Below are 24035 nucleotides of genomic sequence, written 5' to 3' on the forward strand. Positions count from 1 at the left end.
ACACAGGATGCTGGCACTGCCAGCTCCTCTGCTTCCTGCCCCTCCATCACCAAACCCTGCAGTGCTACCAAAGTCTGCAGCCCACCGTAGCCTGTTCCCACAGGGACCCCGCGGGACACGGAGCCGTGTGGCCTCTGCGAGCGGAGCTGGTGGCTGTGCCCTGGGAGTGCGTGTTTGCACGGCCCTGTGGTTGGGCAGCAGCACAGGGCAGAGCGGGGGGCCCAGCCCGGAGGGTTCCAACCCTGCCGGTGCCAGCCCGGGGCTCAGAGCGCAGGGGCTCTGTGGTCCCAGCCCGGAGGGTTCCAACCCTGCCGGTGCCAGCCCGGGGCTCAGAGCGCAGGGGCTCTGTGGTCCCAGCCCGGAGGGTTCCAACCCTGCCGGTGCCAGCCCGGGGCTCAGAGCGCAGGGGCTCTGTGGTCCCAGTCCGGGCTGTCCCAGTTGGGGGGACCCAACGCAGGGTGTCCCAGTTTGGGGGTCCAAATTCAGGGTGTCCCAACCCAGGGTGTCCCAGTCCGGGTATCCCAACCCAGGCTGTCCCAGTCCGGGTGTCCCAGCCCAGGCTTTCCCAGTTCGGGGGTCCCAACCCAGGCTGTCCCAGTTTGGGGGATCCCAGTCCGGGTATCCCAACCCAGGCTGTCCCAATCCGGGTGTCCCAGTTTGGGGGATCCCAGTCCGGGTGTCCCAACCCAGGCTGTCCCATTTCGGGTATCCCAACCCAGGCTGTCCCAGTTTGGGTGTCCCAGTTTGGGGGATCCCAGTCCAGGTATCCCAACCCAGGCTGTCCCAGTCCGGGTGTCCCAGTTTGGGGGATCCCAGTCCGGGTATCCCAACCCAGGCTGTCCCAGTCCGGGTGTCCCAGTTTGGGGGATCCCAGTCCGGGTGTCCCAGCCCAGGCTGTCCCAGTCCGGGTGTCCCGGTTTGGGGGATCCCAGTCCGGGTGTCCCAGCCCAGGCTGTCCCAGTCCGGGTGTCCCGGTTTGGGGGATCCCAGTCCGGGTGTCCCAGCCCAGGCTGTCCCAGTCCGGGTGTCCCAGTTTGGGGGATCCCAGTCCGGGTGTCCCAGCCCAGGCTGTCCCAGTTCGGGTGTCCCAGTTTGGGGGATCCCAGTCCGGGTGTCCCAGCCCAGGGTGTCCCAGTTTGGGGGATCCCAGTCCGGGTGTCCCAGCCCAGGCTGTCCCAGTCCGGGTGTCCCAGCCCAGGCTGTCCCAGTTCGGGGGTCCCGGTTCCGCCGGGCGGGGCTCTGTGGGCGGGGCCCATGTGCTCTGTGGGCGGGGCCATCTGGACACGCCCCGCCCCATGGCCAATCACGGCGCGTTCGACTCTCCCGCGTGCTCACCAACCTTGCGGGCTCCTGGCCGCAGTCTGAGCCAATCAGCGACGGGTTCATCGCACCACAGCCAATCAGCGTCCGCTGCTTTCTTCCCTCTCAGCCGCACGTCCCAACCAATCAGAGCCCGCCGCAAAACCCGGTCCGGCCCCCGGGCTCTCCTCCAATCACCGCCCGCGCTGTCGCCGTCGCCCAATCAGCGCCGCCGTTTCCCCGTTCCGGCGGCGGCCTGCAGGGGGCGGGCTGGCGGCGGGGGGCGGGGGCGGCGGCGGCGCGTCACTTCCGGTGCCAGGCGGCCGCCGGAGCGGAGCGAGGCCGGGCCGGGCCGGGCCCGGGGCCATGGGTGAGTGAGGGGTGAAGAGAGCGGGGGAACCGGGCCGGGCCATGGGTGAGTGAGGGGTGAAGAGAGCGGGGGAACCGGGCCCGGGGCCATGGGTGAGTGAGGGGTGAAGAGAGCGGGGGAACCGGGCCGGGCCATGGGTGAGTGAGGGGTGAAGAGAGCGGGGGAACCGGGCCCGGGGCCATGGGTGAGTGAGGGGTGAAGAGAGCGGGGGAACGGGGCCATGGGTGAGTGAGGGGTGAAGAGAGCGGGGGAACGGGGGGGCCATGGGTGAGTGAGGGGTGAAGAGAGCGGGGGAACCGGGCCCGGGGCCATGGGTGAGTGAGGGGTGAAGAGAGCGGGGGAACCGGGCCCGGGCCATGGGTGAGTGAGGGGTGAAGAGAGCGGGGGAACCGGGACCGCGGGGGGAATGAGGCGGGATGAGGGGGGAAGCGGGGATCAGGAGGACATGGCCCCGGGACCCGTCCCCATCCCGGTCCCCCTGTGCGTTGGGCCGGGCCGGGCGCTGCGGGGAGACGCGCCGGTGGTACCGTTCGTTCACCGGGGCTGGACCGGGCCGGGGCAGCCCCCCAGGTGCCGGCGGCTCTGGGGGCTTGGCCGCCCGGCTCGGCCCGGTGCTCTCCGGGCTGGGGGCTGGGTTTGAGCCCCGCAGCAGCTCGGGGGGCTGGGGCGGTGCTGCCAGCACGGGGGCAGGTCCGTCCGGGGGGCCGAAGGAGGCACAGCCCGTGACTGGGGCTGGCTTTGCCTCCAGTCTGGCCAGGAGCCTTTGAATTTAGACTTTTGGGACCTCTGTGCCGAGGAGGAGCCTCGTGTGCCTCAGCAGTGAGTAGGTGAGGGCTGTGCCTCTGAGTGAGGGTGAGTAACATCAGCAGGTGTCAGAGCAGGGTCGGACCCTGCCCTGCCCTCCGTGGGAGCTCACCTGAGGGGGCTGGGGGGCTTCCCACCCCCAGAGCCGGGTGCTGTCCCTCTCTGGTCGTGGCCTTTGGGAGCCCTGCTGCCTGTGCAGGACTGAGGGTGTGTGAAAGGTCTCACTGCTGGGGGGACCTCGTGGGACATCATCTCCACCCCCTGCACCGGGAGGTTTAGGGTTGTGCCCGTCCAGCTGCTCCCTCCTGCCCAGGCTGTGCTGAAATGTGCTGCACCAGAGTTGGGGATTCAGTTCTTTGCTAGTTTAGAGCCTTAATGTATGGGCTTAACATCTGCTGGTATGAACAGGTGTGCTGGGGGTCTCGGGCTGCAATCCCATGTCCAGAGGGAGCTGGAGAAGCCAGAGCAGAGCACATTGCCTGATGTGGTGGGGCTGAGCCACCACCCCTCTGCCATGTGCTGTGGGACAGCTGGCTGCTCTGAGACAGCAGTGACACAATGGGGCACAGGTGAGGAGGTGCCTGGCACCCAGGTGAGGCGTGGCCCGAGGGACAGCAGGGGAGCACTCACCTGCTGGCACGGAGCCCTGGGCTGGCAGCACTCAGGATTTAGGACATATTTCCCCGTTGCTGGAGGGCTCATGCTGCATCCTTTGTTTCTCTGTGGTATCCATGCTGAGGGTTTGATCTCATAAGTGTGCTCCTTAGAAGCAAAGTTCAGCTGGGCTGTGACCCTCAGGCTGTTTCAGAGCTTGGGAGAGGCAAGGGAAGCCTCATAGGTACCAAGCTGTGCTGTGATTCAGCACAGAAGGGACATCAACCTGTTGGAGCGAGTCCAGAGGAGGCATCAACCTGATCAGAGAGGTGGAGCGCTTCTGCTGTGAGAGAATTGGGGTTGTTCAGCCTGGAGAAGAGAGCCTTCAGGGTGACATAACTGCCCCTTTCTGAATGGGCTACAAGAAAGATGGACAGAGACTATTTACAGGAGCCTCAAGTGACAGGACAAGGGGGCATGGCTTTACACTGACAGAGGGCAGGGTTAGGTGGGATATTAGGGAGAAATTTTTGCCTGTGAGGGGTGGGGGGGGGGCTGGCACAGTTTACCTAGAGAAGCTGTGGCTGCCTCATCCCTGCAAATGATCCAGGCCAAGTTGGACAGGGCTTGGAACAACCTGGGGTAGTGAAAAGTCTCTTAACCATGGCAGGAAGGTGGAAGGGTCTTTAAGGTCCCTCCCAACCCAAACTATTCTGTGACTAGGAATAGGAACAGCCCTGGGGATTGTGCCTGAGCTGCCCACTGAGCTCAGGGGATGTTACCTGTGCAGAGGCTCCAGGTGCTCCAGGCGGATACAGCCTGTGTCTCCTTCCTGCCTGGGAGCTCTTGCTGGACAGAGTAGGCTCTGTGTGGCCATTTTCTGTGTGAAACAGGCTGTTTTGGTTAATATTTTTTCATGAGTGTGCAGTTCCTGTCAGTGTGTTGTCACACTGCAAATCCCAGTAGCGTAGGCCTGGCAGTGTGTGCAGGTAACTTCAACACGTTTGTCTCCAGGTAGGGCCAGGTGAGTCACTGCTGAAAGAAGCTGCAGCCACACCTCTCTGGGAAGTGGCAGCACGTGTGTGGGTCACACTCTGTGCACACAGAGGTCCTGCTGCAGGGGCTTATGGTATAGTGATAGTGTCAGAAGCAATCAGTGAGAAATGAAACCTTGTCATAAAACCCACCGCTCACCCCTGGTGGGGTTTGGAAGGTGAGCACAGCCTGACTGCAGCCACAGACCAGGTCAGGGACTCATGTGCTGGGGCAGCAGTGCAGCCTCAAGTGCTGCAGCTGCATTTCCAGGCTGCTGCTGTGAGGGTGTTGTGCTGGAATGGGGATTTTTCCTGGTGGATGTGGCCTGTGCTGCAGCACGAACGGGTTAAGCTGAGGTTGGTGTTTATGTAACCAAAGAGGGAACTCCCAGAGATGAGTCCTTGGCTATCTCATGTGTTGATGCATCAGAAGGGCTTGAAGAAAGCCTGGCTTGTTGCTTGCGCCGTAATTACGCGCTGGAACCCTGTGCTTCAGAGTTTCCCTGGCTGCCGGGGGGGCAGCCAGGATGGAATTTGCTTTCCCTGATGTGTGACTTGGCCTGTGGAAGCCTTTTTTGTCCCTGAGGAGCTGGAGACTGACCACAGCTGGATGTGGGTGGAGGTAAGGTGTGCTGGGCTCCTGCAGGGGCTCCCAGGTGCTGGCTGTGCCTTGTGTCTGGGATTCAGCTGATCCACAGGTTGGGCTGAGGAAGGAGGATCTCCAGTGGGGCGGTTCAGAGGTGTTCCTGTCTCCCAGCTCGTAGAGCTCAGCGAGTCCAGACTCCCCTGGGTGCCTTCCAGCAGCACAGGGCTGTCCCAGCGCCCCAGGATTCTTCCTACTCCTGTGGGCTGAGAAACTCTGTGCCTGGTTTTGAGCGAACTTCTCGCTCAGGGAAGAAGTTGAATGAGCCTCCTCTCGGTTCCAAGAACCCTGTGAGTCAGGGCTCTGTTTCGGGAGCAGGCTTCCCTTCCCGGAAGGGCAGCGCAGCGGAACACAGGCTGGACTGAGTCATCCAATGGGCTTTTTATATATATATATATTTATATATATATATATATATTATTACTTCTCTTGGAGAGTGGTTCAACTCCTAGAGCCTTCAGTAACTTAACATTCCTGCATTAGGAATCTCCCCCATGCTGTGCAGAGGGAGAGGAGTGGAGCCCACCCTGATGCCCCCACTCCTCCTCCCCACATGCCCATGTGAGATGATGAGCAAGGAGCCAGGGAAGGGCTGAGTCTTCCCCTGTGCATTCCACTTTATCTTTAGGGATGAAATTGTTCCTGGCTGATGTCGGGAAGGCTGAGCTGGCTGCAGGAGGAGGGACAGCGCAGACAGGATGGGCCTGGTTTGGTGCTGAAGAATAAAACAGAAGTCCTGTGACTGAAAATTTGAAGGGCACTATGTCCAGAAAGTAACTTTCACCTGATTAAGGGTCATTTAAATATTAAAATGCACATCAGCTTAATGAAATACATGCTAGCACACATGACTCTCTTGCTCAGTTTCCCCCCTAGATCATTCTGTGTGTGGCGTGGGAGGAGGAGGATACGGGTGGGCTGTGGATGACGGGGGCAGAAATTTCACCTTTTGAGAAGGAAGAAAAGCTAGAAAGCCTTTGGATACGCTCGGTGGGTGACTCTCCTCTCCCTGCTCCCAGGGTGGACCTTGGTCTTCAAGGTCTCTGGATGTGCTCCTGGTCTCTGAGGACCAGCTGGGACACTAGGGGTGTGTTTTTGACCAAATTTCATACACTTAATGCAACAGCCTGCTTTCCTTGGGATCTGCCCCGCAAACATTCCCTTTAATCCCCCAGCCAGTGACTCCTCCGCAGGCCTGCCTGATCCAAACTCCGCCTGTTCTCAGGGAAGCTTTTCCAATGAGAGCCGAGGCTCTGTCCCTGGGCGTGCTGATGACTCGGGTCTGAGCTGTTCCTGGCTGGGTTTGCCCGGGAAGGAGTGAGGCAACACTGGGATGGTTGCTCCTTGCAGTGACACCGACCTGCTGCTGTTCCATGTGGGAAGCTGGGCCATGCTCCAGCTTTTAGCCATTTAATGTTTTGTTCGTGGAGGTTTTTAGGTCACGTGCAACACAGCTTCCCATGAGCCAGGCTTAAGTGTGACCTTGGATTAACCATCACTGATAAATACTGCCCACTGTGGTATTTGGGTGGGAAAAGGTGCAGCCCGGTGCTGCTCATGTAATTCTATTTTTTAGCTGTATTTTTGCAAACATGAAGGCTGCACAGAGAGGGACAAAAACCTGTGGAGCAGCTCTCCAGCTTCATCCCAAATGCTGCAGCTTTTGGCTTCAGGAGGGAACGCTGGGCAGGAATGCTGCTGCAGTGGGTGGCAGAATGTCTCCATCTGTGGGCTCCAGAGGCAGGTCGCAGGGATGGTGTGAGCTCCTCAAAGGAGCTTCTTCTCAGCAGTCCTGAACTTCCAGCAGGTGCTCTTGGGCTCTGTCACCTGCTGCTGGTTCCCAGCCCATCCACTGCCTTGTTCACCATGATGAGCTCATCACAGCAGCAGGGTCGAGCACTCTGGGGTTCCCAGTCCTCACACAAGAAGTGTAACCACCACTGAGCTCGTTTTGTGCCCTTGGTGCAAGACAAGCCCCCCAAAAGTGCAGTGAGGGCTGGATCAACCGCTCTAGAGCCATGAGTGGTTTCTGTGCTGTTGAGTAATTCTGCTCATGCCCCAAAGGTACCTTTTCCAGCTCCAGCTTTGAGCTGTGGCTGCTGGACTGCAGGACCGGCTTGTTCCTTATTCTGGGATGAAAAGGGCTTTCCTCATCTCATGTTTTCCATTGTTGTTACAGCAGGCACTGGGACATGCAGTAATTCAGGAATTAAGCAGTTTCCTTAAGCTACATAATTAAAAGGCATTACATTTAGGTCCCCAAATTAATTGATTCATAATTCTATTAAAGCCGTAGCTAGCACACTGAGAGGCTTTGGACTGGCTTCTCGAGTGAGATGTTTGATACATCCCATAAGTCACATCAAAATTAAGTATAAATTTCTGTGCTGGATTGTAACCTTGTCTGTGTGAGAGACCAGTTTTGTTCCAATGGCGGGACAAGAGAGGAGGGTAGTTTGATTTAGCTTGGAATTGGGGGGAAGGGATGCATCTCTCTACAAACAGGTGGGACTTTCCAGTTCTTAAGACTGAAAAGAAAAAATCATTTTAATGTCAGCAGGATCAGTCTTGAGAGAGAGCCTCTTACATTGCTGCAAGGAACCAGGACAAACCCATGTTTAAACACTCCATCCCAGGGACAGTGATATCAGATACTGATGTGACCCGAACTCCGTTAACTCCTAGCGTGATAAAAAGCTGCTGGTGGTGGCAAGGAGTCTCTTGATGCTCAGTCAGGTGTGTTTGAGATGCTGTTGAGCCCAGGCAGGTGCTGCATGGCAGGGTTTGAAGTGGAGCCCATGTTTGCCCCTGCTCCAAAGGCCTGCCCTCCATCACTTTGGAGATGGGTGACATGGGACTTGGTCCAGCAGTGCAGGAACTGAACTTCCAGAGCCCATTTATTCTCTCACCAGGAGCTTCAATCCTTTTCCAAGCCCAAAAAACAGAGATGTTTGGGGCCATAAAGGTTCAATGCATCCTGTGTTATCATAATCAGAATAATCCAGAACCACAGCATCAAGTGTATCTCATTTCACATTACAGAGTCCTCGACCTTTTGCCCATCCAGCCTTCTCCAAGGTGACGACTCCTGCCTCCTGAGACGTTGGAAAACCTAGTTTGGAAGAAGAGTAACGATACAGTTGATGCTGAACTACGTGAGTCCTCAGGTTGTTTTGATTACAGCAGCACCATTTGCACCAGCAAGCCAAATTCCACAATGAAATGATCTCATAGCTCCTGTGCAGGGAGTTTCTCCAGGGGAAGTGTTACTCACATGTTTCCAGCAGAGGTGCTGATGTGCAAGGAGAGGAGGAGTTCATAAGGATGCTGGGTCAGGAATGCAGAATGAACAGCAGGGAGCACATGGGGGTCAGAAGTGTGTCCTGTTCAGCTGACTGGGATGGTGACACTGCTCTGTGCAAGTGTGAAGGTGCTGGAGTCAGGAGTGCAGAGATGCAAAGTCTGCTGCAAGGCTCCTCCCTTTATCTCCTGGCTGTTGCTGGTCCTGGACAGGTGCTGCTGGATGAATCAATGCAGTGAGATCAGCCTGTGTCCACAGAAAGGGCGGGACTGCCAGAGGGTGAACTTCACTCACAGGGAGGTGATTTATCAATCTCTTACGTGGTGAAACACCTGGGATCTTCTAAAGCAAATATGTACAACTCAAAAGATGTTTTCCCCTGTCTGTTATAGTAACCTCTTAGGGAAGAACTCCTGAGATTGGGTTTGAGTAAGGAAATGGAGCTGTGCTTGGTTCCTCCTCTCACCTACCCCCCAAAGGATCTTTAAAAATTGAGAGCAGACATTGAATGTGTAGATGTTTGCAAAAGTCTTTGAAGCCATTTTCTAAAATCTAGAGATGAAAAGGAGCTGTACTGGAAGCAGAGTTTCCATTGGCTGGAGCTGATGGATGTGGAGAGCTCACACCACACCCAGCAGCTCACCTGAGAGATGCTTTTCCAGCTAAACTGAAACAAGACTTTTCTTTAGTTTTAGTCATAAACCTTGAATTTATTTGGTCCTTTAAGTCTTGACTGTGCAAATTCTCTTTAGAATTCTGAGCAGCAGAAAATGGACATTGGAAATCAGATTTCTGCACTACCTGAATAAGGAGGAGGTAGTTGAGTTTTTAGTTGTTGGTGCTAAATAGTGGTGATGTGTGGACCTTGAATAAATTCCTAGATGCAAACCATGATATTCACATCTAATGGTTCGAATGGGGTTTTGCCCATAGTGGTTGTGCAGGAAAACACACATGTTGTCACCAGTGTTACATTTCACTGGAATGTCCATTGGAGCATTTAATACTGTGTTAGTTCTAAACACAGCATTGATTCCTGCACGTGGAGGCTGAGGTGACAGGGTTTTATGTGCTGGAGTCCAAATTCCAGCTGCACTGGATGTAGGTAGATGGAGATGTAATAAGGTCAGAGTCTAACGAGGTACAGAGAGAGAGGGGACTTTTTTCAAGGCTAAAAATACATTTTTGAAAAAACATTGTGAATTGAACTGAATCTCACAATAACTATTGTGCTCGTTTTCTATGCCCTTGTTGGGAAAGGTGAAAGACACTGATTTTTGTGGTCAGTTTTGTGCATTCTTGGCTATTTGAGGAACAGTCTTGATCCTCAGAGGGACTCAGTGGGTGGCTGTGATGCCTCATGTGGATCCTCTGTGGAGGAACCCCCAAAAGGCTGCAGCAGCAGCAGACACCCATGCACAGAGCTGACTTGGACATCTTCTTTCAGAGCTTTTAGAATATGTTAATTTGCAAACTTGTTTTTGCTGTAAAACAAGCTTTAATTATCTTGACTTGTTCCCACTATGTCTGTCAAACAACTGTTGTAGGAAATGTTGCCCTGAATAACGAGCTGATTTATGCCTCAAGAACTGCTCTGAGCCTGCAGCCCACCCCTGGTCTGTCAGCAGGGAGCCAGGGCTCTGTGTAGACACACAAGTAGGCAGAGCCACCAGTGCGTCTGTAGGTGAGAGCCTTCCAGCAGAAATCAGGGATAACAGGAGAAAATAACTCAGTGGCTCATCAGATGTGATCTCTCTCCTCTTTCAAGAGCCAAGGATGAAGCGGCGAGCATCGGACAGAGGAGCTGGGGAAACATCCGCGAAGGCAAAGGCTCTGTGTGCGGGGATTTCCGGGAATAACGCCAAGAGAGCAGGTCCTTTCATCCTGGGTAAGCAGGGAGGGGGCTCTGCACTTGGCAGGGTGGCTGCTGGTGGCAAAACTGAAAACAAAACTAGGGAATGAGGGGAAGCAGGTGTGTAACTCAGTGTCTTACCTGAGAGTGCAGGTCACTGGATGTGCAGAGCAGCAGCCTGGGAGCTCCTGCAGCTGCCAAAGCTGAGGAGATGTGGGATGCCAGTGCAGCAAGGCAGGCAGGGCTTGGGAGAGAAATATGAGATCTTGATTTTATCCCCATGGGGGGTTTGGTTTCTTTGAACTCTGTTCTTAAGCTTTGTAAAGTACCAAATTCATTGGGTTTTTTTTTTTTTTTTGTTTTGTTTTGTTTTTTTTTGATTAGAGCTGTGGGGCAGTGTTTGACTCTGCTGACCTGGAATGTGTTGTCACATCAGCATGGGGGCAACTTAACAATTCACTAGTGGTCACTCAAAGTGGTGTGTACCAAGGCAAGGCCACTCTGCCAGCTCTGGAGAGTTGCTAGAATAGTTGTTGATTCAGAATTGGTTATATAAACTGTCAAAAATCAAACCAATGACATTGAAAACCAGTGGAAGATCGATTGGAGTTGACTGATTTAAAGTGAGGAGAGGAGACTGTATGTGAACTTGAAATCTGATCTAATTTGGACATCCCTGAGCCATCCCTGCAGAGGTGGCAGCTGTGTTCCCAGGTGTGGCAGCAACAGTTGCCATGGGTGTAGCTGTGAATGTAAGAGCTGTGTGGTTCAGGCATGCAGAAATTAGGATTTCTGCAAACAGCTGGGCCATGTGTGGGCTTTGATAAATGTTTCTCCAGAGAAATAGGAAATATTATCCCAAAAGGTTTCAGAGTTCAAGACTTTTTTTTTTTTTTGCTTTAGATTTGTGAAAATGCACTCAAGCTCCTGCAAAAAAGGGAACTTGGTGCAAGCAAACATAACTGGGGACAGCTGATGTAACCTGGGTTAGTCACTGCTGCTGGAGGGAAAACAAGTCTGTTTCTGCTTTGTGCTGTAGGTCCACGTTTAGGTAACTCCCCTGTGCCAAGTATTGTTCAGTGTTTGGCAAGAAAGGACGGGACAGATGACTTTTATCAGCTGAAGGTAAGCAAACTGCAGGCTCCCAGACCTTCAGGGCTCTCCAGCTCCTGTGCAGAAGCACTTGGGCAGTGAGTGAGTGAGTGGTGTGGGCTGAACCAGTGCTGTGGGACATGGCTGCTGCAGCTCCCCCTTGGCAGGGCCAGATCCATGTCCAGATCAGCCCTGGGGTGAGGCCTCTGCTGCTGCTGCTCTCCCAGAGCCCTTGGATCTGTACCTGAATGGGGCAGCTCCAGGAGGGAAAAAGCACCCGGGATATTTGCAAACTGCCACCTTTCCATGTTAATGAAGCTGCTGCTGTGGATGGTGCTGATTTCAGACAGGCCTGTGGCAAGGACACAACCATCAGAGCACTTCCACCAGCTGTAAACACATGGGAATGCCAAAAATGAGAGGGGGCTGGGGGTATTTGTGTGCCTCTGGGAACTGTAAAGGCATTTTCCCTTTTCCTGAAGATTCTCACCTTAGAAGAAAGAGGTGATAAAGGAATAGAAACCCAGGAGGAGCGACAGGGCAAGATGCTGCTGCACACGGAGTATTCTCTTCTTTCCCTGCTCCACAACCAGGAAGGAGTGGTCCATCATCACGGGCTCTTCCAGGTACACTTGGTCACCATCCAGGCTGGGGCAATGCCAGGGATTGCTGATGGATTGAGCTGCCTTTGTTTAGTGTACAGTTCGTGCTGACCCTGCTCTTGTGTGTCCAAGTTGCAGCACTCTGAGGTTAACCACTGCTGCTTCAAACAGGAGCTTTGGAGAGTACAGTAGGATTTTGGGAAATGTGAGAACATTCACTGATGGGACAGGCGCTCAGCACCCCCCCTTCAGAGAGAACAACAGCTGTTTCATTGACAAATTAATTAGCAACTTGTAGAATTAAGTTTGTGCTTTCATTCTCTGTACTGTTTATAACTTGTCAAAGGGGACAAATAGCCAAGAAACTGTTCAGCAAGTTAAACCAGTCACTGTGCTGGTCAGTTTTTGTGTGAGTGGATTGTGTTGCTGTTGGTGCCTTTAGGGCTGTTCACTGATGTGAGGGGCTGATAGCAATTACTGCTTTGGGTGTTGGTATTGCCTGACTTGCTGGTTACATTTTGCCAACACACTTTTCACTTGAGGCCATCTGTACTAAATCTTAAACAAGCCAAATGTCCAGCTCAGCTGGGTCATGTTTACTGTCATGGAAGAACTGCTAATTGTGCCTTGAGATTTCTGTTCTTCTTATGAGCGGTGTGTTGGATCCCTCTGCTCCCAGAGGCTGCTCCACTGCAGAGCTGCCCTGGGTTCAGCTCAAGGTGTCTGTGTGCATAAGTGCTGATGTGCACACAGAGCTATACAGCAGAGACTTCCTCTGCCTTCTGCACTCCTCCTCCTCCTAGGAAAAGTTCTTTCTAGTGAGGGTGGCAGCACAGGCTGCCCAGAGAAGTTGTTGCTGCCCCATCCCCAGAAGTGTTCAAGGCCAGGCTGGACAGAGCTTGGAGCAACCTGGAATAGTGAAAGGTGTCCCTGCCCTTGGCAGGGGATGGAATGAGATGAAACTTAAGGTTCCCTCCAACCCAAACCAGCCTTGGATTCTGTGATTCATTAAGTAGAGCTCCTGTATCTTTCTGAAATCCTGCCTCGGGTCAAAGACCAAGCACTGTGACTGCATTTGCTTATTTTGAGATCACCCCCCAGTTATTGAGTTCTTTATTCTGCCAGGCTTTGTGCAAGTGCCCTGGAGCTTCCCTGAGGGGTTGCTGCTGTGTTTGCCTCCCCACAGGACCGAGCCTGTGAAATCATAGAAGATCTTGAAGCCAACAGGATGGTCAGAAAGATGAAGAAGCGCATTTGCCTGGTGTTGGACTGTCTCTGTGCTCACGATTTCAGTGACAAAACAGCAGATCTGATCAATCTGCAGCATTATGTCATTAAAGAGAAGAGACTCAGCGAGAGGGAGACCGTGGTGATATTTTATGACGTGGTACGAGTGGTAGAAGCATTACACAAGGTGAGAGCTTGGAAAGAGAGCTCCCTTCTAATGCTGGGAGGCAGAGTTTTCCCACATTACAATAGTAGATGCTACAAAACTTCCTGGGGCAGGCAGTGGCCAGGTTACAGGGCATGGATGTTAACAGTGTTGTGCATAAGACCTCGTGTCCCAAGCCCTAAAGTGCATTCCCTTCCCTCCCTGCTCCTCATGTTTCTGGATGATAATGTGGTGTTTGTGGGCTGTGGAGAGGGGCCAGCTGGGCTGAGGGCAGGTCAGGTGAACCACAGTGTGGTAACCTCAGACGGGGCAGTCAAAGAGGAGAGCAGAGCCTGATCAAACACAGGAAACAGAAACTGTTCCCTTGAGAAGCAAAATAAATCTAAGTGTAAAAATTGATTGAAGATCAGAACCTCAAGCTACAAATTTTGAGATCAATGAACTAGAAAGTGTTGTACTAAAAATGGATTCTGCTGATGTTTGACTCGTTCCTGTGACACAGGACAGTGCAGTGTGTAAAGGAATGCTCATCAGATTGCTCTAACCAAGCCTGGACACTTCAGTTTCAGGTCTCTTGGATACACTAAGTCTTTGTGTTCAAAGTAGCAAATTTGCTTGTTCTGTCCTGATCACAATCAAAAGTGAAGGGCACAAAGTACTCAGGGTGAAACCTGACCTGGAAACTTGACCTGGGTTATTTCAGAGAGTGCAGATGCCATGATTTCTTTTTAGTGCTCTTGTGCAAGTATGAAATTTATACTTCTACAACAAATAGGCTTTGCTCATGTAATACTCCTATATTTTTTTACAGAAAAATATTGTGCACAGAGACTTGAAACTAGGAAACATGGTGCTAAACAAAAGGTAAGTGTGCTGGAGAGCTGCTGGCCTGACAGTAGTCTTGTTTCTTCCTTGGAGCAGATTGCTAATACAAACACAGCCAGAGTTGACAACACACTTGTTGAATGCTCTTGTGCAGGAGGGTGAGGGAAAGGGAAAGCAGGCTGTGCAAAACCACAAATCCAGCTCAAAGTTATATAAATTAATCCCCAGAACTGAGTAGTGGGTAGTTCACTTTTCCCACCCAGCTTAGTGTCCCCTTGTCAGGACTTCTTTTTGGATTCTAACTGCTGAAAACTCAATTTTATAGTAATTTAGTAACCTGCAAGATAAGTACTGATTTTATTTATATTAAAAAGAACCAAAAAAACCATGGTGGTTGATTCTGTTGCCATCATTCACCCTCCATCATGCTAAAGGCATTCCCAGCCCTGCTGGCTGTTCTACAATCACAGCAGTGTTAGATCTGACTGCTGCACTGCTGTGTTTTTGCTAGCAGTGAAATATTGACTTACCTAAACAAAAGCACTTCTGTCCAGTGTGCATTTGTGTATGAAATGGCTCCCTTGTTCCATTGCTGGTTTGACAGGAGCCTCTGGAGCCTGGCAGGTGCTGGATGCTGGTGCAGACCCAGAGGGACCAGCCCAGAGAGGGGCAGGAGCTCAGCAGGATTTCAGGGCAGGGGGTGGTGGCCTGGCTGTGCGTGGTGGCTCTTTGGAGCTGCTCAGTGCCTTGGGGTCTGTGTTCTTTAGCTGGCAGCCTAGTTCAGCTCAGATCCTCTGCTCTCTCCTCCAGGATTACATTACTGACTAAATATTTTGCATTTACTTGAAGAATGAGTGGAATTCATCCTTTTCACACTGTCTGGGTTTCTGTGGAATGAATAAAAAGCAGGAAGGCTGGAGTTCTGCAGGCTTTGAGTCTACAAAGCTTGCAGGTTTGCTGGGCTCACAGCTTGCTGCTTTCTCCTCCCTAACACTGAGAGGAAACGGGTTTTATCTACAGAGCTTGAACTTCTTGGTTCCCCACACACACACGCAGCTGCTGCTGCTTCTCAGGGCCACCTCTAAGTTGTTTCAAGTTGTTTCTGTAGAGCTGCTTTAAGATAAATCTCTTCTGCTCGCTGCTTTGATTCTCCTCCTTGCTGGAAGAGGCAGACAAAGGCTGGTGCTTCAAAGGATCCATGCAGAACTTCCCTTCTTTTCTGGGCACTGAGTGCAGGGGAGCACCCCACCGATGGTGCTACAGGGCCCCACGAGCAGGGGGAGGTATTTGAAGCTTTGAACACACTTGCCAGAATCACTCTGTGTGTTACATCTCTGCTTTTGCTTTTTACTCAGCGTTGGTGAGGGAGAGCTGCAGCCTGTGCAGCAGTGAGTCACGGGGAAGGGTGGGAGAGGCGTAAGAGCCATCTCCATGGAGAGGAGCAGAACCATTTGTTCTGCTCCAGCCCTGCTCACAAAGACCCAGGGCCCTTCTCAGGGCAGGGAAGGAGGGTAACAACATGGCACTGCAAGGGCCTGGCAGGCACATCCCACCTGGAGGTCCCTCAGACCTCCTTCCCCACAGACATTAAAGCCTCTCAGGTTTCCTCATAAGCCAGTGGAGGAGGAGTTCAGTGATTACAGATTAGATCAAATTTCAGGGACTAAATAGAACCAAGCAACCCTGAACATTTTAGTGTCCTATAGAACACTTAAGTCTTTTAAATCCTTAACAAATCCTGCAGCTTGTTATTCAGCCAGGGAAGTCTCCTGACAGTTGAAGCTAACACTTCTTAAACACAAGTCTGTCTGTTTTAATAACCAGCTCTCCGTAGCCAACCCACACTTGGTTCTATTTCATTTGTCTGTGAGACTGGCTGGAAATGTTTCTTGGTTGTTGTGACTGACTTAATCCATTCTCTCAGGTTCTAGTTGTGAAATACTTCTCAAGAAATCTTCCAGACAGTGTTTTTGTACTCACACCTTTACATTGTAAGTTAAAATCCAAATTATCTGAATGACAGGGAAGATTAATGGAACAATAGTTTTGTAATTAGCTCACTTGCACTGGAAAAAATCGTTAATGGGAGCTGGCAGTGCCATAGGGAAGTAGGGGTGAACTAAAAAAGGAATTTTGTGTACCTGCAGCACTCCCTTTTCTGTGTGAGGTTGTTGGGTGTCGATCAGGCTTTGTGTTGTGCACACCTGTGTATGCAGAGCAGTCCTGTGGATCAGATGGAGCTGCCACCGGGCTCCTGTGTGGGACTCTTGAGTGACACAGGCGTGGTTGTGCTGAGTCTGATCACAACTCCTGCAGCCCCTCTGGTGACTGTAACACACAGTGCTCAGGGGCCAGGCTCGGGGCAACTTCCACAGGGTGTTTTCCCTTAGCTCCCTGAAAATGCTGTGTGGAGAAGATGGCAGCTGGGAAGTGCAGGGCACAATCAGCAACTGAAATAAACCTCAGGTTTGTTGACACTCAGGCCCTCCAGTGGTCAGGCAGCACCTGGGGCAGATCCTGCAGCTCTGGTGCTGCAGGCTGGGATGCTCCTGGGAGATTGGCCAAGGCTGCAAGATAAGCCAGGTACAGCCTGTGCTTACAGCCATGCTGACACAGGCCACCCAGACATCGTCAGAGAGCCTTTTACTGCCCCTGAGAGTGCTTTGCAAGCCTTGCTGGCAGGCATGGAATCCCTCCCCTTTGGGATAGAGTTCATTTTACAGCTCTGTTTGTCTTCTGCCAGCACTTCAAGCCCCCAAGAAAGCCCTACTGGCACAGTTCCTGTTCTGAAGTCAACTTGCTGTCTGTGCAGGATGGCCCGTGTTCCCTGACCCCCTGTGCTTCTCCCCAGGACTCACCGGATCACCATCACCAACTTCTGCCTGGGGAAGCACCTGGTGAGTGAGGATGACCTGCTGAAGGACCAGCGTGGGAGCCCTGCCTACATCAGCCCAGACGTGCTCAGTGGTAGGAATTCCCCTCAGCACTCAAAACCACCTGTTGTGTTCCCATATGCACCTTCATGAGAGCCTCTTAATTAAGGTCCAGTTAGGAGACTTGGTCTGCTTTTCCAGCTGGGAAAGTTGGAGGGAAGGAGCGTGCTTGACTTTTTTTCTTAAGATTTGTCTGAACTTCAAAGCTAATTCAAATCTGCCTGTTCCCAAATGAGTCTGACTGCAGACAACATGTTCTGTTTGCAGTGTCAGGATTCGGTTCCTGAGGCTTTCCTTAAGCTGCAGGTAAAACCCTGGGCCTGAGGGGCAGCCAGTCCAGATCCCACCAGGATGTCAGTGTGTTCCAGCTGTGCACTGAGAGCGCCAGTTCCCCCAGCTGCTGCTCACTTCCAGGAGGGAGCTAGTGACTCTCTGGGCAGCTTCTGGACCCACTGAGAGGAGTTACTTAAAATTAAAGGAATGATGACAGCAGGCCAGAGCAGTTTGGGCTGGATCCCCCCTCCAGCAGCCTGGCCTGTGCCTTGTCTCCATCAGAGGCTTTGAGCAGAGTCTGGCTCTAGCACAGAGCAGCTTTCCCTGGTGTCCTCCTGCCTTTAACTGTTCCCAGTGCATGAGACCATCAGGAACAGCTGTGCTTTCTGTCCAGTTGCTTCAGGAGGTTTCTCTCCTTGAGCTCTCATCTCTGCTCTGTTCATAAATCTTTGGGACCAGATGGGATTTACCCCAGGGTGATGAGAGAGCTGGCAGATGAACTTGCCAAGCCGCTCTCCATCATTTACCAGCAGTCCTGGCTCACTGGGGAGGTTCCAGATGACTGGAAGCTGGCCAATGTGACACCCATTCACAAAAAGGGTGGAAAGGAAGATCCTGGTAATTATAGGTCAGTTAACCTGACCTCAGTACCTGATAAGGTAATGGAACAGTTTATATTGATTTCATCACACAGCACTTACAGGATGGCCAGGGTATCAGACCCAGCCAGCAGGGCTTTAGGAGGGGTAAGTCATGTTTGAGCAACCTGATTTCATTTTATGACCAGGCTGGATATCAGGAAAAGGTTTTTACAGAAAGAGTGATTAAAGTACTGGAATGGTCTGCCCGGGGAGGTGGTGGAGTCACCATCCCTGGGTGTGTTTGAAACAAGCCTGGATGTGGCACTGGGTGCCAGGGTATAGTTGAGGTGTTGGGGCTGGGTTGGACTCGATGATCTTGAAGGTCTCTTCCAACCCAGGGATTCTGTGCTCCTGTACCAGCCTTTGAGCAGGCAGGGGTGGTTCTGTTGTCAGTGTAGTGACCCAGGCATCATTTGGGGTTTTTTTCCTCTCATGCAGGTGAGCCAGATTAGTGTTGAAGGCTGCACATACAGGTGGGACTGTGCATACAAAGCCTCTCCCTCCTGTAGATCCAGATATGAGGCATTAACGCATGAGTTACTTGTTCCTGGTATCCCAAGCAACTGTACTGCAGAAATACCCTCACAGGGAGCCACTCCTGGAAGATCCAGCCCCAGTGGACTCCCCTCAGGAGGTTTTTTGTCAGGTTTGCAGGCAGCAGCAGTAAATGTAGCTGAGTTCTTCCATCCTGATCTGCCAGGCAGGTTTGAGGCGCTTCCCTCCCAGCAAGGAAGGGAGCAAAGGCAGGCAAGGAGGTGGATCCTGGGGCTTTTGCAAGCCTTTCCTGTTCTGCAGGATATCCTGAGGCCCTTGTGACCAGATGGATGATAGAAGCCAACTGCTCTGCAGGAGCTTGGAGCAGTTGTGCCTCAGGTGGCTGAAGGAGGCTACAAGGAGCTGCTCCTTTCTGCTCCGGGGTGCTGATCTATTTAGGCCTCCAGCTACCTTCTCATGTTTCTTCTCGGGGCACTCTTGTGGTGTAACTGGCCACGGAGCACTGAACAGGCTGTCTTGGCTGATCTCTGACAGTTGAGGCTGCTTGAGACCCTGCAAGGTGCAGTCCTAGCTCAGGACTCATCCTGCTCTGCCCAGCCTGGCTCTCACTGCCATTGTGCTGCACCCCAGCTTCGGTGTGTGCCAACACACCTTTCCATGGGGCCCATCCTGTGCTCTCCCAAAATTGCTCAGCCTACAGTTCCCCTCCAAGTTTCAAGGGGGAAGTTACTTGAGGACATTCCAGGCGTCACCAGCACCTTCAGGCTTGGCGCATCCCTCTGTATTGCCGGTGCTCCTGTGCAGGGGGAAGCTGGAACGCCTGAGGAATTAATCATTGTTGTGGGTCTCCAGGAGAAGCTGTCTCTGCTGAGGGATGGCTGCTGAAATGTCACAGCAGGAAAAGTTGGAAGGAGGAGGGAGAGGCGCTTTTTTCTGAGCATATAAAGCAAAGAATAATTAGTACAAATACGAAATGCTGCAGCAGTGACTCACTATGTGAGTCAGAGGAAGTCTCTCCCCGAGTCCTGTGCTCTGCTGTAGCACTGGGGTTTGATTTTGTGAGCCTATCCATGCTGCTGTGTGCTGATTATTGTGACCAAAGGGGCTTAGAAGCAGCATTTCCATCAGGTGCATCCTGGGGCTGCAGCAGGGTTAGGGTTTGTCTGTTATCTTTGTCTAAATGTCTTTGTGTAGAAAAGCACCTTCTGCACACTCTGTGCCTTTACATCTGGCTTCAGTGGCTGTGTGCTAGATTCATCCCACAGTCAGAGTCCCTTCTCCATGGGCTCACCTTTATCCTTCCTGGTCTTCTTTCCTGTATCCTCCTTCCCTGTGATCCCTGGTCCTTAAATTCCCTCCACCTTGCAAGCTGGGTGGCTCTGTGTGAGGGACACTGACCTGGGAACCCCAGCACAGCATTCCAACTAGCCCTTGGTTCACCGCAGGGATATTCCTGCTCCATGGGGAATAGGAGGACACTTGTGGGGAGATGGAGATGGACAATTTGCTCATTCACAGAGGATGCGCCTTGGAAAGAGTTTTGGTGTCATGTCATGGGAAGCCTTAAGTGTTTTGGTTAATGTTTGGAAAAAAGGTCCCATGTGGGAGTTACTCAGCACTTCTGCTGTGGGAGGTGAGGGGGGTTGCCAAGGCTGTGCTGTCCAGGATTTTCAGGCTGTGTGTGCCCTCTCCCCGCAGGCCGGCCATACCGTGGGAAGCCCAGCGACATGTGGGCATTGGGGGTGGTGCTCTTCACCATGCTCTACGGCCAGTTCCCCTTCTACGACAGCATACCTCAGGAGCTCTTCCGCAAAATCAAGGCTGCCGAGTACACCATCCCCGAGTGAGTACAGCCTGCCCCTCCTGCCTGGCCATGGGGGGCTTACTGGGCCAGCTGGAGCTGGAGGAGATCCCCTCAGCACGCCAGGGGTCACAGCAGTACTGACAACAGGCTGTGTGCATTAGACAGCAGGAGCAGGGGGACAGTTTGTGGGAAGGAGAGGCAGGCTCAGAGCAGTGGTGGCTCCTGTAGCTCCTGGCTCCTGCAGCTCCTGGCCTGTGCTCCCAGCACGTCCATCCTGCCACACTCTGCTCACCCTGTGTCGTCTGTCCCAGGGATGGCCGGGTCTCAGAAAACACTGTGTGCTTGATCCGGAAACTGCTGGTCCTGGACCCGCAGCAGCGGCTGACGGCTTCTGAAGTGCTGGATTCCCTCAGCTCCATCATAGCGTCCTGGTATGTGCAAGGGGAGAGACAGGATGCGCTGTCTCTGGCCACAGGCTGTGTTGTTCCAGCTGTGGCTGGCTCACCTCACCAGAGGAGAGTCTGGGAACTGCAGTAAGCCTTTAAATCCCATGTGTCCTCCGCTGTGTGCTGATGGATACAGCTGGAGAGGCCTGTGCCAATGCTTATGGCAGCCATGGCCATCCCAGTGGGATCACCCTGGGGCTGGGTGAGGGTGGCTGAGCCAGTGCTATGCTCTGGATCCCAATGCTGTGCTCTCCTCCAGGCAGTCCATGTCCTCGCTGAGTGGCCCTTTGCAAGTGGTGCCGGACATAGATGACCAAGTGGCTAATCCCGAAAACCCCCAGGAGGTAGGTTTCCCTGCTTTCCACAGAACTGCTCCTCTGTGCTGCTGTGCCAATCTTGTCTGTGATGGCACCCACCCCCAGCTTGGAAGGGGAGGGCGGGGAGGACACAGCCAAGTCCCTCACGTTGTGCAGCGGAAGGAAAGGCCGATGCTGCTGGGAGCAGGAGGCACATCCAGCTGGCTGAGCTGCCAGGAAGTGAGCTCGGCCCCGGAGCTGATGAGAGCAGCTCGCTCCGCTCCCAGCAGCGCTCACTCCCTCTCACACAGCTGGGAATGCTGGGAGGAGGCAGCGGTGTTGGCTCTGGCTCCCAGTGAGCTCTGCCATGGGAGCAAACATCCTGTTTTCCTGCCGGTATGTTTCATGCTAGAAGTGTCGGCCATGGCCTGGCTGCCCAGGGACAGCCGTGCAGGATCTGTGACAGTGCCGCAGGGACAGGGGTCAAGCAGCTGCAGCCTCAGTGCTGCCAGGGCTGGGATGAGCCATGTCAGGACAGAGCTGCTGTGGTGGCCAGAGCTGTGTCCTGGTGGCACTGCTAGCTCACGAGAAATCCTGCCTGCGTCCCCAGCAGCAGGTCCCTTTCCTGCATTAGGACCCCAGTTATCCCGTGGTAGCTCAGGCCCATCAGAGGAGCCGGGGGGCTGCCAGGTGTGGCTCTGACAGGTCAGTCTCTGCAGGTGAAGGTGACAGAGGAGTGCTCCCAGTACGAGTTCGAGAACTACATGAGGCAGCAGCTGCTCTTGGCTGAGGAGAAGAACACCTTGCATGAGGCCAAGAGCTTCCTGCAGAAGCGGCAGTTCGGGAACATCCCTCCGGTGCGGCGCCTGGGCCACGACGCGCAGCCCATGAACCCTTTGGACGCGGCCATCCTGGCCCAGAGGTACCTCCGGAAGTAGCTTCCCATGCCCCAAGAGCACGAGCACCACCCTGCAGTCTGCCCTCACCTCACCTGCTCCAGCCTACAGCAATACCGGTGTCCCACGACGGGGAATAATGTAGCAATCCCAAGCTCTGTCCAGGGACACGCACCCACACCCGCTCCGGACGGAGAAGACTTTTGGAAAAGCTAGTTTTGGAAGCAGCAACCTCTTGGCATCTTCTGGAATCTGTTTTTTAAAATCGAAGCCTAGATGACTAATCTGCTTTTGATCATGACTGTAATCTACCTCTCTTGTCTTTTTAACCATGCTGTTTTCTGGATCGAGCAAAGCCCGTGGGAAAGGAGGAGACTTCCAAGGGTGAAGCTGCTGGCACAGAGCCGTGGCTGTGCAGCGCGGAGCCAGCCCGTGGCGCCCGCTCCGTGTGGTTTGAATAAGCTTGGATTTATCAGGGTTTCTTGAAAGGCAGAATTTCTTGAAACCTCCCACTTCCCTTCATCTGCATCAAATCTGTTTCTGTCCTCACGTGCCACCTGGTCTGGCCACGCTGGCCAGTCCTGGGTGGCCACCGCTGTGACCGGAGAGCCCGGCCACCGCCTCAGGCAGGAGTTGAGGAGTCATCCGGGCAGCGCCGCCTGCAGGGATCAGATCCTGTCCCCAGTTCAAAGGTTTTGCAGGACTTGGCCCGCCAGGGCCCCTGCCCCCTCTCCCACCTCTCACTGATTCCTTTAGTTTATAAGGATCTATGATTTAATCTTATTTTTCAGTAGCATATCCCAGGTGCAGTTGCAGTTGCATTAATTCTGATTTAGCGTTTCCCCCTCAGTTGTGGTACAGATGTAATATATGAGTTATAATGTGAAAAGCTTCCCAAAATAATTTGTCTAGAGATAGGAGGGGCTGGCTGAAGTCTCTACTGTATTTGTTCCCAGCTTTTCTTGCCATCCCAGCCCAAACCTGGGGCTGCCTCTGTCCTCATGCCAAGGCAGGGGAAGGACATCCTGGTTTGTCACCCGGTGCCACTGGAAGAGCTTTGGCCTGTGCTGAGAGCAGGAACGATTGTTTCTGAGCCTCATTTATGAACTGGATGCCTGTCTTGCCAGATGAACTGTTCTCACACAGAGCTCCCAGGGCTCCCAGTGCCCTGGCCAGGGCTCCTGCTCAAGGCAGTACCTTCTTCAGCTGTCTCCTTCCCTGCTCCTGGCTGCTCCCAGCCCTGGCATCACCCTCCTGCCAGCCCTGTGAGCAGGGAGGGCTGGAGCTGGGGGGGCTGCCCTGCTTTTTGGGGCTGCCCTGCTCTCTGGGCCCAGCTCTTGCAGCACAGTGGGCGTGGGCAGGGAGCGAGTTGCAGATGTTTGTAGCGTGTTGTTGCCTTTTCTTGCCCCGGGCTGGGGAAGGAGACGGGGTCTAAGCTGGGCCACCCCAGCAGTGGCTTTGTGGGGACAGGGGGCTGGACCTGAACTTCCCTGGCCATGTCGGGCATTACGTCCTGCCTGCGCCTCGCCAAGGCCCTGTGGCCAGGCAGGGCCTCGTGAACACTAACACACACCAGCTCCCTGCACCACCCCAGCTGAGCCAGTAGCCCCAGCTCTTTCGCCTTATTTATTTTGAAGATGATGGGTTTGTCCCGTGGGCCCATCACCCCCTGTGCCACCAGCAGCAGGGCAGGGAGCTCCTGAGCACCCCAGCAGGGCCCTGCTCTCTCCTTCTGGTTCTCTCCTGCCTCATTCCCTGTTTATTTTTACTGTTTTTCCCCAATGTTAAAGCAAAAAGCAATATTCTGGGACTCCCTGAGGCTGTATCACACCAGGATCCTGCAGTGGCAGCACCGGTCAATCTACTTGTGCTAAGGCAAACTGGAAGGGGGTGGTGCAGGGGGCATGGGGGCCACAGGGCCACGGCGGGACAGAGCCTGTTGTAAGGAAAAAAAGAAAAAGAAAAAAAAAAGAGGAAAAAAATTTGTATAAAGACGTTATTTTTGTACTACATCGGAACTACTCCTGCATGTCGGCAATAAAACTTCATACGATAGCCCGGCGACCCCACAGGGAAGGGGTGGGAGGGATGGGTGGGGTGGGGGATTTTGGGGTACTGATGTGCTCTGGGACGCGTACAGGAGCGAGGGGGACGGGGTTTGGCTCACAGATCGGCAGCCCTGAGTGCCCCATGGGACCCGCAGCCCTGTCGTGCCCCAGGGCCCAATGTCCTGAGTCCCACTGAGCCTGTCCCTCCCAGGCCAGCCCGGAGTGGCCGCTGGGGCCAGCGGTGGGATGCGGGCCTCGTGTCCCCGAGATCCGGCCCCACCAGCCCTGGCATGTCCCACACGTCGGCCGGTGGGGCTGAGCCAGGGCCCCCCTGCGTGGCCCCCACCTCTGTGGGGCTGGCACCAGCTCTGGCAGCTCCTCAAACCCATGGCGA

At 53.6% G+C, this 24035-nt stretch overlaps 1 protein-coding gene across 4 annotated transcripts; it reads left to right on the forward strand.

The window, feature by feature from the left end:
- The first annotated feature begins 1505 nt into the window (after window positions 1-1505).
- On the forward strand, window positions 1506-23646 carry STK40 (serine/threonine kinase 40). Of its 4 annotated transcripts, none has more exons than XM_068172943.1 (12): window positions 1506-1669; window positions 7787-7911; window positions 9814-9933; window positions 10937-11022; window positions 11472-11615; window positions 12778-13005; window positions 13796-13848; window positions 16661-16776; window positions 19850-19994; window positions 20267-20386; window positions 20661-20745; window positions 21417-23646. In XM_068172943.1, the coding sequence occupies exons 3-12, from the start codon at window positions 9822-9824 to the stop codon at window positions 21633-21635; spliced, it is 1308 nt and encodes a 435-aa protein (XP_068029044.1). In that variant the 5' UTR covers window positions 1506-1669; window positions 7787-7911; window positions 9814-9821; the 3' UTR covers window positions 21636-23646. The 4 variants fall into 4 exon arrangements, with proteins under 4 accessions (XP_068029044.1, XP_068029041.1, XP_068029043.1 ...); XM_068172940.1 differs by having other exon boundaries at window positions 7787-7899; XM_068172942.1 differs by lacking the exon at window positions 1506-1669 and adding an exon at window positions 1951-1983 and having other exon boundaries at window positions 7787-7899.
- The last annotated feature ends 389 nt before the right edge of the window (window positions 23647-24035 follow it).

This window comes from Anomalospiza imberbis, chromosome 25, assembly GCF_031753505.1.
Source record: "Anomalospiza imberbis isolate Cuckoo-Finch-1a 21T00152 chromosome 25, ASM3175350v1, whole genome shotgun sequence".
Lineage (NCBI taxonomy): Eukaryota > Metazoa > Chordata > Aves > Passeriformes > Viduidae > Anomalospiza > Anomalospiza imberbis.

What these genes read in the sequence shown, in the direction of transcription:
- STK40 (XM_068172943.1), top strand. Translation starts at nt 9,822, where the DNA reads ATGAAGCGGCGAGCATCGGACAGAGGAGCTGGGGAAACATCCGCGAAG. An exon ending in ATCATCACGGGCTCTTCCAG is followed by an intron (nt 11,616 to 12,777) that starts GTACACTTGGTC and finishes GCCTCCCCACAG; the next exon opens with GACCGAGCCTGTGAAATCAT. An exon ending in ATCCCGAAAACCCCCAGGAG is followed by an intron (nt 20,746 to 21,416) that starts GTAGGTTTCCCT and finishes CAGTCTCTGCAG; the next exon opens with GTGAAGGTGACAGAGGAGTG.